General features: G+C 36.1%; 1 protein-coding gene across 2 annotated transcripts in view; it reads left to right on the forward strand.

Annotated features, from left to right (window-relative positions):
• Positions 1-5,027: 5,027 nt before the first annotated feature.
• The window catches only part of LOC143257627 (putative pyruvate dehydrogenase E1 component subunit alpha, mitochondrial), a 37,448-nt gene continuing 22,550 nt past the window's right edge, over positions 5,028-19,925 (forward strand). The window contains exons 1-3 of one of the 2 annotated variants that reach the window (XM_076516658.1): positions 5,028-5,209; positions 6,340-6,405; positions 16,201-16,374. In XM_076516658.1, coding sequence (XP_076372773.1) covers positions 5,159-5,209; positions 6,340-6,405; positions 16,201-16,374 — 291 coding nt within the window. In that variant the 5' untranslated portion in view covers positions 5,028-5,158. The remainder of the gene's footprint in view (positions 5,210-6,339; positions 6,406-16,200; positions 16,375-19,925) is intronic. The other variant, XM_076516659.1, reaches the window with a different exon arrangement.

The following is a 19,925-nucleotide window of genomic DNA, read 5'->3' on the forward strand; positions in this document are numbered from 1 at the left end:
TGGTCTATAAACCATGACCTATGGTCAGCAGCAATTAATTTACTGCATGAGTAATCTTTTGATTATTTAATAAAATAAAGTAATAGAGCAAGGTATTTTCCTCAGCTTTTATTACAAAATTATAAAATGACAGTAATAATGGAAAGTAAACCATTATTTCAAGAATATAAACTTATATAAAGGAATGTCTTTTAAAGATTAATAACACGCGTTTTGTCTTTATGAATCCTGTCTCCATTTCCTCACTTCTCTCCTAAATTTTCTTCAGTTAGTGTCCTGTTCTAAATTACTAGTCGTAAGCCAAAACACATATTTTTAAGTTACATATATATCAATCTTGATATATATATATATTAGCTTTTGAATATGTATTCAATCAGAGAAATATGCACTGCTTCATCTTTTTCAACCAAAAGGTTTCAAAGTTTTAGGTCTATCTTACCATAAAACAAGGGAATTGCGTTTAAAAATGCCATTCACTCCGTCGTATGAATAAGAGGTTGAACTTGTGGAGTGGCTGCAGCATTCAGAGTCTAGTGGTCTTATAATTCTGCTTGCAGGCAATTATTTTTATCCCATTTAATTATTTATGCTGTTTTATTCTACTTAACTCTTTCTAATAATACGTGTTCCTGATACAAAATGGTATAATCGACAAAAGTAGAATTATCCAAAGCAACGCTCTAGCTCCCACCCATTTTGTACCCGACATGATCAGACGGTTGTAGCACTGGATTCGTAATCCAAGGGTCGCGGGTTCGAGTCCCCTTCCAATTAAACATACTCACCCTTTCAGTCGTGGTTGCGTTATAATGTGACGGTCAATCGCACTATTCTAGGAACGGCTAGCGCATATAGCCCTCGTGTGACTTTGCGCGAAATTCATAAACAAACAAACAAATCCTACCCATTTTTAATCAGCACAGTCATCAAAAGCCTCTAGGTTTTATCTATTTTAAGCAGCACAATCAAGATATTATATCTCTTTTATAATTCATGGTTTACAGAAATTAATCAATTTGTACACTTTTTCCTAATTAAAAAAAAATTAAAAATTAAACAGGCACCAATATAATTATATATTGTCAAAGTCAATATAGAATAATTTCATGTCCAACAAGATACGAAAGCATTTTAAACAAATTAAACTTAATGCAATATTCAGAACAGAAAAACCTTATATAAAGTAACAACAATCCTTTGATTTAGCATTAGTTATGGATAGTATTATATTCTGAAAATCCAATTTGTTTAATTGGATTTTTAAGAAATAATTTTAACCAGGTGTTTGTTTTATTCTACTAATACCATTGATAATATCGTGGAATGAAACATGACTGTCTTTTATGGTTTTTCAATTTAAATAACTTTCTTAAAAGAGAGTTTAGCAGTTTCTACACTGTTTTTTTTTTTTTTTTTGCTGTTGTTGAATTTCTTGCAGAGCTACATGAGGATTATCTGCGCTATTCATACTCAATATCATACTTGGGCTACTATTCTGACCATTGTATCAAAAGCCAGTTTTACATTTTTTTCTGGTATTTTCTTGATCATCAACAACATATACTTAACTCTTCTTCCTGTTATATCCTGTGCTAAGTTTTACTTATTTCTTGATTGTTTGTTAACTTGTCGTTTTTCATACAACTACTTTAGTAACATATTCTCATTCCTGATTAATTTAATTGTCATTAGACGTTAGTGCTAGGCCTATTGTGTCCTCAACTTACATTATATATACACTGCTGGCCAAATTCTTACGGCCAATGAACATAAAGAAAAAAATATGTATTTTGCGTTGTTAGACTCAACCGTTTATTTGAGTAGAATTTCGAAAGATGAAAATAAAAAAGGGAAAAAAATATAAAACGTTTTAATTGGGAAAATGTAAACACTATGAAATTACCCTAAATACTCGCTGGCCAAAAGTTTAAGATCATACCAAAACGAAGCGTTAATCGGTAAACACGTAATGAAATTTAGTCATTTGTGTTCAAGCATTAGCGTTGTCAACATCTCCCACTTATATATCCTGTGTTACATTGGGTAAAAACATGGCAAAGGCTAATAAGTTGACAGAGTTTGAACGTGGCAGAATTGTCGAGCTGCAAAAGCAAGGTCTCTCTCAACGTGCCATCGCTGGTGAGATTGGGCGTAGTAAAACTGTTGTTGCAAATTTCTTAAAAGACTCTGAGAGATACGGAACGAGAATTTGAAGTGGTCGGCGAGAAAATTTCGCCGGCGTTGAGCAGAAGTATTCGACGGCAAGACACCAGCCGATCGTCGAACCAGATTAAGGCCCTTACGAACGCAGAATGCTGCTCAAGAACAATAAGACGGCATCTACGAGAAAAAGGCTTTAAAAACCGTAAACGTCTTCAAAGGCCACGCCTCCTTCCACATCACGAAACAGATCGGTTTGAGAAGCATCAAACATGGGGCGTAGAAAAGTGGACGAAGGTTTTGTTCTCTGAGAAAAAATTTAACCTGGATGGTCCAGATGGCTTCCAACGTTACTGGCACGATAAAGATATCCCACTGGAGACAATTTCTACACGACACAGTGGAGGAGGTTCCATCATGATATGGGGTGCTTTCTCCTTCCATGGAACAATGGAGCTTCAGGTTATACAAGGGCGTCAAACAGCAGCTGGCTACTTTGGCATGTTGAGAGAGCATCCTTATTGACTGAAGGCATTCGTTTGTGTGGAAATGACTGGATCTTTCAGCAGGACAACGCTGCAATCCACAATGCCCGCAAAACAAAGGACTTTTTCATGGCGAATAACGTGATTCTTTCGGACCATTCAGCGTGTTTGTCCGAACTGAACCCCATTGAAAATGTTTGAGGGTGGATGGCAAGGGAAGTCTATAGTAATGGACGTCAATTCCAAACAGTGCATGATCTTCGTGAAGCCATCTTCACCACTTGGAATAACATTCCGGCCAGCCTTCTGCAAACGCTTATATCGACATGCCAAAACGAATGTTTGAAGTTATTTGCATTAAGGGCCGTGCAACTCACTACTGAGACCTCTTGTTGGGTATTTCCTATCCTGTTTGGAACTTCTTTTTGGTATGGTCTTAAACTTTTGACCATACACATTTTCCCTATTAAGTGCTAAAAAAGTTTTGTTTTCCCTTTTCTTATTTTCATCTTTCGAAACTCTACTAAAATAAGTGATTGAGTCTGACAACGCAAAATGCATATTTTTTCTTTATGTTCATTGGCCTTAAGATTTTGGCCAGCAGTGTATAATACCTTAGGGATTTTCAAAACTAATACTAAATAAATACCAAAAATATTCCAAACACTACTTTCGGAGTATCCATTACCGACAACGCGTTTTGCTCAGTCTGGAACTCACCAGCCTTCATTTATGTTTTGGATTTTGTGTTTTCCTTTTAAATATCATAAGATTTTAAAGTTCGTTAAGCTTTTATTATGTAAGTTATTTCTGATCTGCGATGCTTACAGGAAACCAATTAGCATAAACAAGTGTCATATGAGATAAACAAAAATGACGTAATTAAACATTTAATTTCTTATTTCTTTTCTTACATTTGTTAAGTTTTACTAAATAATTTTAACATGATTATCAAAATTAAGTAAAGAACAAAAAGGCACTATTGTTGATATTAAGATGAATGTTGAGCAAGGTTAATTCAACTAAATCATTTGAATAATATTAATAGTGAAAAAATGATGTTGAAATAGATAAATAATTTTCTGTTCATAAAATCGTAAATCTAATAATGATGTATAATGACTTACATATGTTGATAAAGATTACAATTTATCAATTTAATCTCGGTCACACATAAACAATTTTTATTCAAGTAACTGACGACATAAAGAGTGCCTCAAACACTTCTATGTCTGCCGTACACCAGCCAGCCTGATGGTCTCTGGTATGGACGAAGGGCCACGTCGGCAATGGATATAGCTGATAAATTATTCATTATTATTTGATTATTCTTTACTTTCTCATAAGTCCTTAAAACAAAACAACCAATCTATTCTCATCTAGTAAAATCGAAGACCAATTTTAAAAAACCCTTAAAATTGGCCTAGTATTATAGTTTTTGCTTAAATCGTTAAATTATATTATTTTGTTTCATTTTCTTTTAAGAGCAACATAAATATTAATCTCTAAAACCTTATTAATAACAGCTTTATTCTAAGTATTTCTGTCAAGTTAAATAGAAAGTTAAACAGTAAATTGACGGACTTAATGTGCTACGATCCAAAGTTCCGTTCTTCGGCGGGGACAGAGCACAGATTGCTCTTTATATAGCTTTGCGCTCACAAAACGATAACATCAGTCAACAAATAGATAGAAAAATTGAATATAAATGACCTTATAATTATTAAACCTAAATTATTTATGATACCAGATCTTTGTTATAGGATTGTGGATTAATATTTATCGGTGGTATCAAGTTGGGTGCTTATTAAATTAAAATTCAGGGTTGTATATTTGCAATGGGTTTGTTTGTTTTTTGAATTTCGCACAAAGCTACTCGAGGGCTATCTGTGCTAGCCGTCCCTAATTTAGCAGTGTAAGATTAGAGGGAAGGCAGTTAGTCATCACCACCCACCGCCAACTCTTGGGCTACTCTTTTACCAACGAATAGTGGGATTGACCGTCACATTATAATGCCCCCACGGCTGAAAGGGCGAGCATGTTTAGCGCGACAGGGATGCGAACCCACGACCTTCAGATTACGAGTCGCACGCCTTAACACGCTTGGCCATGCCGGGCCCTTTGCAATACGTATACCACATATATCCCAAAGTGTAACTTTATGCTAAAACAGGTTACTTGATAATTTGTGGGTAGTTTTATGTATTTAATAACATACACATGCGTTCTTCTTTAAAAACAAACATAACAACTAAGTTTAAATAAATTAAAAGCAGAGATTTATTGATCATAGGCTACCTGCGGTTTTGTTATAGTTATGAAAATTATTAATTGTGAACATTTATAATTATTTAATATCGAAAGCGATGCTCGCCCTCTACAAATATTGCTCGCAATTATTAAGACGGTAAAAGTACGAATATTGGGGTCAAATTGGGACTGGTAGGATTTATGACTGTGTTGATAGTGTAATAGTGATTAGAACTTGAAATTTTAAATAAATTACCAAAATGCTCAACAAGACATTGAAATATTTATGCAAACCTTCAAATTTTTACCGAGTATGTAAAGTTTTCTTTTTAACTGAAGCTAAAAGAATATGTAATCTGCTATAACCCTTAGTCTAATAAATAAATTGCAGTTATTCTACTACTAGTTACTTTTTTGGAGATCAAGTTGTTGGCTCTTCGAATCTTACTTGGTTAATCTGAAGACTAATGATTAGTAATAGTTATAAACTAGGCCACATAAGTTATCATGTTACTGATGTTAATCTTAGCTATTGTTAGATACTAATGCTACTACTAGTAATCATAATCAATTACTGATTTTACACGGGGTTGTGTTAACAATAACACTATCATCTATGATCTGTTACTAGTGTTAAATTCATATAAAACATTTAAAGCTTCTTGTATGAAACCTAATAACTGTTATTTGGAAACAAGATATTTTAAAAATTAAAGGATAACAATAACAATGGAAAAAAATCAAGTTTGTTAACTTTATTTTTCATCTTGTTTATATTGTTATAGAGGAAGAGAAATGAAGTGAAAGTTAAATTATATAAACGTTTCAGAATAAGTGTAAGGTCTGTAGTCTTTAATTTATAATCAACAGTGACTTTTTTAAATTCAAGATTAGTTATTTTTTATAGATTATGTGGTTTAATAGAATCTGTTACTTCAGTTAAAACAGGTAAGGGTAAGGTCTTAGTTGTTTAGCTGTTATGTGAAACAAATAGTAATGAAATAGCAAATTAAATAATTTGTACGTGTTTAATTTCTTTGTACTAGCTTATCTACATTTCATTTGTTTCTGTGGTTTTAAATTATTGGAACCTTAATTTATTTGTTACATATCTTACAGAATGTTATATGCTATATTATATACAAATTTTAATTGTAGTAGGTTATATATAATGATATTAATTTTTATACATGAAGGAAGGTAGGTGTTACAAATAAACCAATCCTCAGAGAGAAGGTGGTTGTGATAATATAACAGTGAAACAAGTTCAATGTTATATGTATCATGATAACTTGAAAAATAACAAAAATTACATAATTATTATTAGTTTGTTTGTATAATGTGTTAGTAAATTTATTCATGAATTCGATGCCAATTTTATTTTTGCATGGTTTTTTGTGTGTGTTTATTGCTCATTGTTTTTCATTAATTTGCATTTCAGGGGAGTTTCCCTGGTTTAATGGCAAGATGTCATGGGACAGTAACAGAAGCTACCTTTCAGACTAAGGTAAAGTGAATTAGAAATATTATGTTGCGTACCTGCATCAGTTAGATGTAACAACATTAAAATATTAAAGTAGAGTGGTGATCAGGTGAATAAATGTTTACCGATATAAACACTGTGAAGAAATAATGGTCTGGTTAGGAATGATTACCTTTTTTTTTTGTTTATGTGTAGACTGCTTGTGTGATCATATTAAGATTTTAATTGACCAGGTGTTCTTTGTTTTTTGTGTGAGAAAAAAAACTATGTTTAGGAAAGACCTTAATATTTTAGCAAAATGAAATTTATAGAGAATATAAACTGTTGAATTTTCTACAAGGTACAGAGAATGTGTATTGTATAAAAATTTAAAGGCATATTTACTGTTTATAATGTATGTGATGTATTGACTTGTTAAATGTAACTTATACGGGCATCTGTGTGTTAGGAAAACTACAAGAATGACTGTTGCATATTTTGCACTAAAATATGAATGAACTAAAGATGATTTAGTTTAGATACCCAAATTAGTTAATGATGTAAATAGTATTCGTGTTTAAATTTAATTTTTGGTTATGATGTAAATAATACATGTAGTTCTTTTAAACCTTTGTTGATTAGCTACAAATGCCAAAATGTTAAATTTAGATGTGTTGCTCAGGGGTGTGTAATTTATTTCACCATTGGTATTGAGACAAGTTTTGCCTGAGGGACAAGAATTATCATCATTGTATTTTGTCTGTTTAACAAGTATTGTCTTTTTAACATTTTCTAATCATATGTTGTATTGCTGGGAAAATACTTTAAAGAGAGAAGTATGCAAATTGCTGAAAAGTCTGAACAGCAGAAGAGTAACGTACATACTTACCTTGTAACCACAAACCATACACAAATATACATATCTCTTTTAATTCACAAACTGGCAGTCCATGCACAGTAACAAAAGTATTTAAATTATTGGAACAGTATACTGCATTGCCTTTATGTATGTACAGTAAGAGCATAATATCAAAGTATATGAAGTCCATTCCCTTTCTGTTGTTCAGATAACAGGTTACATCCTTAAATAAAAATAACTAGGCAAGATTTTGCTTTTGTGAATCATCAGTGCTGGCTATTATTTATATTATATTTCATTAAATGTTTATGTAGGGTTTCTTTTGATAAATGTTGCAAAAATGAGCCTGACTGGCTAGTAATTCCTAGGGTGACTCCTATTACCCACCTCCTTTCAAAATAGCAGTAACATTAGGAATTCTACAATCCTCAAACACCTGATCACTCACTTGTAACCTACCAGTAACGAAAGAGAGGCTTAAAATCCTGAAAATCCTTGTCTGTCCCTGGTGTTTTTAGTTTCTTGCTTATAAACAAGAAACTGATGTATACATGGTTCAGGTCAATTCCCATTATTTTCAATGAATACTGATAGTTGGGAATACAACTTGTGTCTGCTACTGTGAAAACAAACATTGATAGATGGGATAGAATATCTTCTCTTGTAAAAATGGAAGTTGATGGTTTAGAATATATTTTATGTCCTTTCTCATAAAAAAAGAAGTTGATTGTTGGATATATAGTTTGTCCTCTCTTGTGGAAATGAAAGTTGATGGTTGGTTATAGTTTTTCCTTTCTTGTTAAATAGAAGTTCAGCACATCTCTTCAACAAAAAACTTGTCATTAGCATCCTTTAAGGGGCCAAGTCACAAATTTAACATCTTACTTTAACCATTCTTAAAAGATCCTTGCTGTTAGTTTAACACTATCAGTCAACTGTTTGTGTAAGTTTTTTGTATTTCCTATATTATTTTACCAAGTCCCTAACTCTCCTATAGATATAAAATTTCCAACACATCTTTAAGTTATAGTTCTTAAAATTCTCTATTCTTGGAGTTCTCTGTATTTAGTAAACCAGTTAGGCTTCACTTTCCATTATCCTTTTTATGTTTTTAGGAATATACCTAGAATTAATATTTTATTTGAGAATACACCAGATCTCTTCCGTATCACCTTTTAGCTTATTACACCTAATTCCGTGGTTAATGATGTAAAATTTCACTACCTTCATTATAAACCAGATATACACATTATGTAGGACCTAGTTGCCAGCTTGTAAATTAAAATATCAAATTATATAGTTTCTTATTCATGACACTTTCTAATTTACATGGTTATTTTTTGCTGAGTTTAGGAAAGGTATTATTCAATCTAAAGTAAGAGGATATGAGATAAAATGGCTGTGTTTGGACAAAATGACTAGGACTTCATCCTTGGAACTTTGCAGCCTTGGTACAGTAGAAAAGATGAGATGTTTAGTTTTTGAACTGTCATACGACTATGATTTCATTTTATGTTGACTGGATAACCTCTAACTTCCCTTGTAGACTGGTGATATTTTAATCCTGGGGAAGAATTCACTATAATGATTATAGATATGTATGAACTTTCAGAGTTTCATCATTATAGTAAAAACAAAATAGTTGTGGCTATTAGATTTTCAATTCAGGTTAGTACATATCTTATCCCCATACAGCCTATGGCTTGTACATAAAAAAACAAACAAAAAACACTCTACTAATGAATAATACATCAGGTGTCATGGATTTAAGAATTAGGTTGTCATAAATTAGAAACTAAAACTTCGTTTTTATATTAACATGTAGTAAAATGTCAATGATAATTTGATATATATCCTCTTGTTACTGGTTTACAGTAAATTTAAAATGCCACTCCCTCCCCTGTGGTTGGTGCTGGGAACATTTCAGGACTTCTCTTGAATATCTAACCCCCACTTCTTAACACATAACCCTAATAATACTGAAGTCATCTTGATGCTAGTCTTAACATTACAGTTATAGGTGTACACATCTTAGAGTTAAATATTTATTTCTGCATAATTTACAAAAGATATAGGAATAGAAATAATGAAATAAAATTACATTTAATCAAGGGAAGCTATCAGAAAGATTACATTCTCTTATTTAAACAATGCAATATATTCACTTTTAGTGGACATAACTAAGGCATAGAGATGGATCATGCATTCCCCATCAGGAAAACCAAATAAAAAATACAAAAGTCTTTAGTAAAATTTAACAACAAAGAGTATTTATAACTTCTTTGCCAGTGAGCTTTATAATTCTTATCTGTTATTAAACAGCTTCCTTTGTCCTACTGCCTTCAGATGTTTTTTTTTCTCCAATGAAAACATATCAAGACATTTTAGCTTAACCTTTTATGATAACCCCTCCATACCAACAGTCATCTTGACAGCTCTTTTCTGAACCTTTTTCAGCAACATAACATCTTTTTGTATAAAAATATGATCACCATTGAACATAATTCATAATTTTAAGTGAAATCTTATAAACACCTTGTAAAGTGAGTTGATTACCCCTTTAACTTCTTAGTGTTACAAGTGCATTTTATTACACCAGCTTTCCTCATCAGTGTTACTGACAGTGTTTCTTGTTGTAAACTCCTTGGTGTGGATTCCTGTATGTGGTGAGGAGACCTCCCAAGGAAGGTTCTGTTCTTTCAGTTTACCTCTGGGATCTGAACGTCCACCCATATGTTTGCTGTGTGGGGTGACCCTTGAAGGGGAGGAAAGGATCCTGGTGGTTGAGGGGTCCAACCCTAACACACCACTTTGGCCTTGAATTCTTGTAGATGGGCAACCTTGGGGTGGCCCCTCCTTGAGTCAATTGGCTGGTCCACTTGAGCTAGGGTCAACCAAGTACCAGTGTTGGATATTCTCAACAGATGTTGTGGACATTGTATCGGATGCTGGTGTTTGGGAATAGTGCTCACAAAACCCTGGCATTGCTGCAGTGTCCTTGTTTGACACTGTAGCGCGTCCCCTCATCCATGGTGGGTGGGGTCAGTGGGCAACGAAATTTCCCTTTCTTTATTATGGATACTCCAATTACAAATCTTAATAAAATACTGAAAAAACAGTATATAGGTAAACAACCATGTCTTCAAGATTTTGAGCAGCAATCCTCACCATCTGTACCACCTGTTGTATCTCATTTTCTTGTATTGCATTCACTTTCAGACAAACCTTTAGGGCAAATGTCTCCCTTTTTCATTCAGAAGGGACTAGAGGGGCTTGCTGGCTCTCCAAAGTCGTCAGTCAAAAATTTTTGCTCTGGTGACCTATTAGTAGAAACATCCACGTCTCAACACAGTGAACTCCTCTTACATTGAAACGCAGTTGGGGATATACCTAGTGAGGTTACGTTTCATGCTACTTTGAATTCATCAGGAGGAGTTATTGTTGAGAGGGATTTGAAGAACATCCCTGAGTCAGAGATTCTTGCCTGTTTCTCCACCTAAGAAGTTTCTGCAGTGAGACGTATCTCTACTAGCAAAGATGGAATTATGATGCCAACCAATATTCTCATTCTGACATTTACGTCACTGCATCCATCTGCCACCATCAAGGCAGGTTATCTTAATTCAAAGGTATGGGCATACATTCCAAACCCTTTCAGATGTTTCCAGTGCCATCAGTTCAGTCACTCAAAGACATCATGTCGTGATTCCTTGATGTGTGTTCGTTGTGGTAGCAAGGACCACCATATCGGTGAGTGTGAAACAGATACTCATTGCATCAATTGCAATGTTTCTCGACCATCCTACTTTCATAGTTGCCCTAAATGGTTTTAAGAAAAAGAGGTGCAGCATTTGTAAAATGATTCAACACATTACTTACCCTGAGGCTTGAAAGTTGCTGTCCACCACTTCATCTCGGACGTATGCTACTGCACTTCATTTCACTACTACAGTGGGAGTGCAGACAGATCACTCTGTGCTTCCAAAAGAATCATTCTCAAACCAAGTGAAAAGTTTTTGACTTCCATGGTTAAAAAAGTTGATAAATCAACATCAACACCCACCTCTATTGCTAACATACATTCTAGCAAACCTCAAAATCCACTTTCTTTGATTTCAGGTATGGGCATTTCCTCAGGTACATCTGCTTCTCCCACCCAAAGCTGCAAAACAATCATTTATTCATGTCCTCACTTGCTGGAATTCTCTTACAACAGCAAAGACCTGCCCAATCAACCCAGGGCAGGATCCACAGAGGTTGACAGACCTCCCTTGAATAAAGACATTAAAGAAATAAGACGTGGTCATAAACAGAAGGGCTTTCCACCCAACTTGCCTACATGTAAATAAAAATGGCCACCTTGATACAATGGAACTGTTGAGGTTTACATTCTAATCTGGATGTCATAAAACATTGATTGCTTTGTACCATCCTGTATGGCTTGCCTTACAGGAAAAATTTCTGAAACTTGCTTACCTTTTGGCAGTTTCTCTTTGTACAGAAGTGATAGGCTGTGTGATGGATGAGTGCATGGAGGGGTGGCACTGTTGATTGATCAGTATGTGCTCACCCTGTCTGTGGTGGAATCCTGCCTGCCACATGACACAAAAGGCTCAAAAACAGCCCTGGGGTACTTTTCGTTGGTGTCCCTTACTCTCAAACCGCATTGCTTTTAGGCAGGCCTGTGCACAAACTTGGTGTGTAAGACATCAAAGCCACAAGGGCTCTTGGATTAAGTTCACAACCAGCATGTCTTCAACCACCAGTTTCAAAGACATGGGACAAGATTCGATAGGTCAGTGGGCAATATAATTCTTCCCCCCATCTTGATCTTGCTCTCTGATGACCAGGAAGTAACTGATACCTGGAGCATCACCAATACTCTCGGTTAAAGCTTTTGCCGGTTATCTATACTTCTGCTTCATCCTCCACCTTTTTAGCCATCAAGACTTGAGCATAGAGATCACTTCTTTTCTTTCAAGCTGATTGTCTCTATGACTATAATCATCCCTTTACATTGGTGGAACTTAAACTGGTCCTTCATTGATCTGGCAGTACATCGATTGGACCTGATGATGTACATGATGAAATGCTGCACCATCTCTCCTTCTTTTCTTCCTATTCTTCTGATTGTTTTCAGTTGGATTTGGCAGGAGAATGTTCTCCTGATGCCTGGCACTAGGCTGTTGTCCTACCTTCTATAAGCCTGGGAAGGAACCCAAGATTTCTTCAAACTGCAATCCAAGCTGTTTCTGTAAGACCTTAGAGAGGATGGTTAATGGTCGTTTTGTTTGGTTCCTTGAATCAAACAATCTTCTTTCGCCTTTCCTTTCGAGCTGATTGTCTGTATGACTATAATTGTCCCTGTACACTGATGGAACTCAAACTGACCCTTCATTGGTCTGGTAGTACATCGGTTGGACTTGATGATATACACTAAAAGGTGCTGCTCTATCTATCTCCTACTTCTCTTGCTATTCTTCTGATTGTTTTTAACTTGATCTGGCAGGAAAATGTTTTTCCTGATGCCTGGCATCAGGCTATTGTTCTACCTTTCTCTAAGCCTGGAAAGAATCCCAAGATTCCTTAAAACTACAGTCCAATTGATTTGATGAGCTGTCTCTGTAAGACCTTAGACAGGATGGTTAATGGTCATCTTGTTTGGTTCCTCGAATCAAACAATCTCCTTTCGCCTATCCCAGTGTCGGTTCCAACGACAGAGCTCCACCATGGACCACCTGATTTGACTTGAAACATCAGTCAGAGAAGCCTATTTCAAATGACAACATCTTGTATCAATATTCTTTGACTTTGAGAAGGCTTATGATACAACATGGAGATATGGCATTTTATGAGACCTGCATTTATATGGGTTATGTGGGCATTTGCCCATTTTTATTAAAATTTTTTTAATGGAAGGCGATTCCAAGTTTGTATGGGTTTCAACCATTTCTGTTCTTTCCAACAGAAAGTTGGAGTCCCTCAGGGCTGTGTTTTGAGTGTCACACTTTTCAGTATAAAAATTAATGCCATCACTGAACAACTCCCTCTCACTGTTGCAAATAGGCTCTATATTGACGACTTTCACATTTCATGTCAGTCATCGAAATGAGGTATATTGAGCGGCAGCTACAGACTGCCCTAATTCATTTACTAAAGTGGATCACAGCAAATGGCTTTAACTTTTCTCTCTCTAAAACTATTTGCATGCACCTTTGCTGCCAACAGGGTATTTACTCTTGTCCTGAAATCCATATCGGTGAAGGTTTGCTACCTGTGGTCCCTGAGACAAAGTTTTTGGGGCTTATCTTTGACTGTAAGCTGACCTTTATACCACACATCAAGCAGCTACGAGTCAAATGTGCAAGAGCACTGAATATCCTTCGTGTCCTCTCTTCCACCACTTGGGGAGCAGAACAATGTTCTGTGCTAAAGATATATCATGTTCTTATTTGTTTGAAACTAGACTATGGATCACTGGTCTATGGCTTTGCCAGGACCTCAGCCTTAAAGATGCTGGACCCCGTTCATCATCAGGAACTTTGGCTATGCACCAGGGCTATCTGTACTTCCCCAGTTCAGAGGATATACATAGTCTCATGAACCTCTCCTTTGCAACTCCACTGTTTGCAACTGTCTTTACTGTATGCTTCGAAATTTCTTTCCTTACCAAAGCATCCCACCTGGAGTTGTGTTTTCCTTCCTCAGTGGTCCATGCTTGTTCAGAACAGATGATCTGCCATTGCTCATTTTGGCCTTTGTATCCAGGCACAGTTGAATGAGTTGGGTCTGTCCTTGGATAACATTGCTGTATCCACTTGTCAGCTCATCCCACCTTGCTTATTACAGTCTTCAAATGTGACCTATCTTTAAGTCATCTGAGAAAAGCAGACACTCTTGATTGGAAATACTGTCTGTAATACTGCTGAACATTGTTTGAACCATCCTTCCCTTCCTATTTATTCAGATGGTTGAAATTAGGTGACTTTGTGGGCTTTTGTTGTGGTTCGGTGATTGTGTGCAAAATCCCCTCTACTGTGTTCACTACTGCAGTGTATATCATTTCTCTTTTCCTGGATCACATAGAAGCTAAGCAATACTCAAACTGCATTATTTATACTGACTCACTTAGTTCTCTACTGGCCCTGGAATTGCTTCATATTAGTTCTCACCCTATTTTTGCTGATACTCAAAACCAACTGGCCTTTTTTTTTTTTGACACCTATTTCTCTCCAGTTTTTCTGGATACCAGGCCACATTGGTATTCACAGGAAATGGGCTCACCGACACCACAGCTAAATCAGTCTGGTCTGGCACTATCACTGCTGTGGCTGTTCCATAGATGCACTATGGTTCTGTACTCAAAGCTTGGTTCCATGCCAGTTGGCAATTGACTTGGAGTGAGTAATGTGAAGACAAGCTTTTTCAAATAAAACTTCTTTTGGACTTTAGCTACCATACTTTCGTAGGGATCAGAAAGAGGAAGTTGTTCTAAATAGACTGTGCATTGGTCACAATTTTTTATCTCATTTTTTTCTTTTTTCTGAGACTGATGCACCAATATGTTCAGTTTTTTTAAAGCCATTAATCTTTTTAATGCTGTTTAAGTTCTTTTTTTAATTTGTACATTAGACATTTTTTAATGTGATTCCCTTTTTAGAATCAAAGTACATCTAATTCAATTTGAAATTAGAAAATGGCCATAACATCAAATAACTTGAAACCTGGACTGGAAAGACCAACTTCAGGTGACTAACACTGCTGTTTGAACTAACCGTTAGTAATCCTGGCATGTTAAAATAATTAAAATTTTGCTACAAGTCTTTTAAAACTTGTATTACTTTACATTTTGAAAATGTCTGCAACATCAAATAACTTGAAACCAGGACTGGAAAGGCCAACTTTAGATAACTAATACTGTATTTTGAACTTACCCGTTAGTTATCGTGGTGAGTTATTATAATTACAATTATGCTATAAAAAGTCCTTTACAACTTGTATCACTGTAGTTTTTCTCTTACCACTGTAGACTACATGTAAAAATTTGATTTAATGGTATTTATGTTTTTAATTCAAAAATTAAATTTTATCTTGTTTTACCTTAACTTCCTTTTATGTATTCTATTAGTGTTAATTTTTTAACTTTTCACCTGTTTGGTACAGATAGTCTAGTTACTTTGTGGTATAAAACACCAACCAACCAATCTTGTTCTTATAGCTTTCTTTCTTACTTCAGATTAAAATAAGTTTTATAAAACAGAAGTAGAGATGAATGTATCATTTTCTTTTTACTGGGCATTGTTTGAGCTGATATTGACTTTACATATTCACTTACTCAAAACAAAAGAATTGTAGACACAGCAGTCTGGTCTTCTTTATGATAGAGTGAGTTATCTGTTTACAAAAGACCACAGAAGTAATTGCCTGTAACTCCTCATCAAGTTGCATAGATCAGACTATAAAATTATTGTTTTTTGTCACCATAACCAGTTATGTCTCTTATTTCACCATTTTCTTGTCTTTATATTTACAATGCTAAAATCAGGGTTTTGATTCCTCTCAGTGAACACAGCAGGTAGCCTGATGTGGCTTTGCTTTTAAAAAACACACAGCCATCTTTCCTTTTCAGTTTCATTTATTTTACTAGTTAACCTGTCATGTTCTCTGTATAATAGTTAGGCACAAATAACTTTGGGTGTAGCTGCAAATTTGTTGTCAATAATTTTTGAAAATGTAGTGTCCTGCAAATAAACCTGTTTGTCAAGATATTTTTGTACTGAGACACTTTTGTTTAGGAGTTATGCCAGATTTGAAATTAAGCCAGAGAGAATAATTTTACATGTTTATACAGTGAAAAAACAAAAAATTACAAGCTTTTTTAATTTTTTTGAAGAAAGCCTTCCAAAAAGATTAATTAGTGAGAGAAAACTTGGTGATATATTTTATTTTACATGTTTTCACATGACTTAATATTATCATAGCCATACAAGCTTCATAAGCTTGAAACTGGACCCAACACAGATGTAACATGTACACGGGAAGATGCACTCAAGTTTTACTGGGAGATGATGACCATTCGTAGGATGGAGGCAGCAGCTAATAGCTTATACAAAGAAAAGGCTGTGCGAGGATTTTGTCATCTGTACTCTGGTCAGGTAAATAAATTAAAAGGTTTGTTTGTGATTTATAAAACTTTGTTACACTTGCAGGATATTTAAATTATGGTTTTACTTTATATTTTTGGAAATGTTTTGATAGTTAATAATTTTAGTAAATATCATTTAAGTAGTATTAAATTTACATGCTTGAGAAGACTCAAAGAATTTGTCATTCTCATAGATGTTTTTAAATGTAATTAAGTTGTTTTTTCTCGTGTATGCATGTCAATCATCAAAAGATTTAGATGATTTTTTTCTCTTTCTTTTGGTGGCTGTTTCTATTTATGCACAACCATAGTAAATCAATATTGTTAAGACTTTTTACATTCTCACTAGCCTGATCGCTTACACTGATTGGTCAGGCTTATAAGTTAGTAATAAATTGCGTTCAGTGTCTGATTATTATGAGAGTCTTTATCACCTTGTTTGCTAAATTGGATCTCTACCTTTTTTACTCTACTTCATTTTTCAATACACGGAGCTTTTAATTTCCAAAGCTGTCGTTCCTCCTTTTCTTCCTGTGCTTTACCCCTTGGTGTGGGTTCCTGTACATGGTGAGGGGACTTCCCAGGGAAGGTTCTGTTCTTTCAGTTTAGCTTCTTTGGGATCTAAACATTGACCTACTTGTTTGCTGTGTGGGGTGACCCATGAAGGGGAGGAGAGGGTCCTGGTGGTTAAGGGGTCCAACCCTAACATGCTACTTTGGCCTTGAATTCCTGTAGATGGGTGGCCTTGGATTGGCCCCCTTGGGTCAGTTGGCTGGTCTACTCAGGTTAAGGTCAACCAAGTACCAGGGTTGGATGTTCTCAACAGGTGTTGCAGACATTATATCTGATACTGGTGTTTGGGTATAATGCTCACGAAACTCTGGCATTGCTGCAGTGTTCGTGTTTGACATTGTAGTGCGTCCCATCGTAGGGCTTCATGGTAGGTGGGGTCAGTGGGCACTGAAATTTCCCTCTCTTTATTATGGATACTCCAATTAAAGATCTTAATAAAATACTGAAAAAACAGTATATAGGTAAACGACCGTGTCTTGAAGATTTTGAGCAGCAATCCTCACCATCTGTACCACCTGTTGTACCTCATTTTCTTTTATTGCATTCACTTTCAGACAAATCTTTTGGGCAGATGTCTCCCTTTTTCATTCAGAAGGGGTGAGAGGGACTTGCTGGGTCTTAAAGGTCAGTAAAGAAGCTTCGATCTGGTGACATATTGGTGGAAACATCCACATCTCAACACAGTGAATTTCTTTTGCATTCGAAGGCAATTGGGGATATACCTATTGAGGTTACTCCTCATGCTACTTTGAATTCATCACGAGGAATTATTCTAGAGAGGGATTTGAAGAACATTCCAGAGTTGGAGATTCTTGCTGGTTTCTCCACCCAATGAGTTTCTGCAGTGAGGTGTAAATCTACTTGCAAAAATGGAATTGTGATGCTGACCAATGTCCTCATTCTCACATTTACGTCACCACGTCTTCCTCCCACCATCAAGGTAGGTTATCTTAATTGCAGGGTATGGACATACATTCCAAACCCCCTTGGATGTTTCCAATGTTAGAGGTTTGGTCACTTGAAGATGCCATGTCGTGGTTCCTTGTCGTGTCCTCATTGCAGTGGGAAGGACCGTGATACCTATGAGTGTGAAATGGACACTCGTTGTATTAATTGCAATGGCTCTCACCTGTCTTACATTCGTTCTTGCCCTCAATGGTTGGAAGAAAAAGAGGTGCAGCATTTGAAAATGATTCAAAACATTATTTATCCTAAGGTTAAAAAATTGCTGTCCATCACCTCATTTTGCACGTATGCTGCTGCTCTTCATTCCACATCTACAGTGGGAGTGCAGACAGATCTCTCTGTGTCTCCGAAAGAATCATTCTCTAAACAAATGAAAAGTCTTTTGACCTCCATGGTTAAAAAAGTTAATAAATCAACTTCAACACATATCTGTGTCCCTTACATATATTTCACCAAACCCCAAGATCCACATCCTATGGTTCCAGGTACAGGCATTTCCTTGGATACATCTTCTTCTCCCACCCCAAGATGCAAAACAATCATTTGTTCATGTTTTCAGTCACTGGAATTCCCTTCCAACAGCAAAGACCTGCCCAGTTGGCCCAGGGCACGATCCATGGAGATCAATAGACTTTCCTTGAATAAGGACAATAAGGAAAAAAGACGTGGTCGTAAACAGAAGGGTTCTCCACCCAATTTGCCTACACATAAATAAAAATGGCCACCCTGATACAATGGAACTGTCGAGGTTTATGTTCTAATCTGGATGACATCAAAACACTGATTGCTTCCTACCATCCTGTATGTCTTTCCCTACAGGAAACGCATCTGAAACCTGCTGATACAATCACCTTTTGGCAGCTTTCTTTGTCCAGATATAACAGGCTATGTGATGGACAAGTACATGGAGGGGGTGGCACTGTTGGTTGATCAGCATGTGCCCACTCTGTCTTTGCCACTTGACACACCCTTGGAACCCACAGCCATTGTGTTTCCTTGGGTCATACCATCATTGTTTGTTTTCTCTACCTGTTGCCTGAAGAGACATATGATCAATCAGACGTTGATGCTCTCACTGAAGAGTTGCCATCTCCCTTTTTCAACCTGGGGGACTTTAATGGACATATCCCCTCTGGGGAAGTGCTGATATTGATAGGAGGGGTCGCTCTGTAGAGCATATGATTTCTGATTACAACCTTTCTCTTTTCAATACTGTTTCTTCTACTTATTTCCATGCACCTAGTCAGTCCTTTACTGCTATTGATCTCTCAATTTGCTGCTCTTCATTATTCTTCCGTTTTTCTTGGAGGGCTGACAATAATCCATGAGGCAGTGATCATTTTCCTGTAATCTTGAGAGAGACTGGCCGTGGTCGATGCCATCCAAACTGCCTGCACTGGTGGAAGCTGGATCAGGCAAACTAGCCTTTTTTCACTGCTCTGGCAGAACTTGATCCTGCCATTGTCTGTAAGCCATCATCAGATGACTGTGTGGCAGCAGCAGCTAACTGTATTATATAAGCAGCTGCTCAGTGTATTCCTAAACTCTTGACACATTTTCCACTATATCATCATCAATGGTGGATGCCTACCTGCCACATGGCATGGAAGGCTCAGAAACAGGCCTGGGATACTTTCTGTAGATATCCCACACTCTTGAACTGCATTGCTTTCAAGCAGTGCCATTCACCTGCTCAGTGGGTAAGACATCAAAGCCAGAAGGAATCTTGGATTAAGTTCACAGCCAGCATATCTTCTACCACCAGTTCCAAAGTCATATGGGACAAGATTTGAAAGGTCAGTGGGCAATATAATTCTCTCCCTCTCTTGATCTTGCTTTCTGATGGCCAGGAAGTAGCTGATACCCGGAGCATCGCTGATACTCTAGGTGAAAGCTTTTGCCGGGTATCTAGCTCTTCTACCTCTTTTTTCACCTTCTTAGCCATCAAGACTTGGGTAGAGCAATCACCTCTTTCCTTTTGAGCTGATTGTCTGTATGACTATAATTGTCCCTTTACACTGA

Source organism: Tachypleus tridentatus, chromosome 7 (assembly GCF_004210375.1).
Source record: "Tachypleus tridentatus isolate NWPU-2018 chromosome 7, ASM421037v1, whole genome shotgun sequence".
In the NCBI taxonomy this organism is placed as follows: domain Eukaryota; kingdom Metazoa; phylum Arthropoda; class Merostomata; order Xiphosura; family Limulidae; genus Tachypleus; species Tachypleus tridentatus.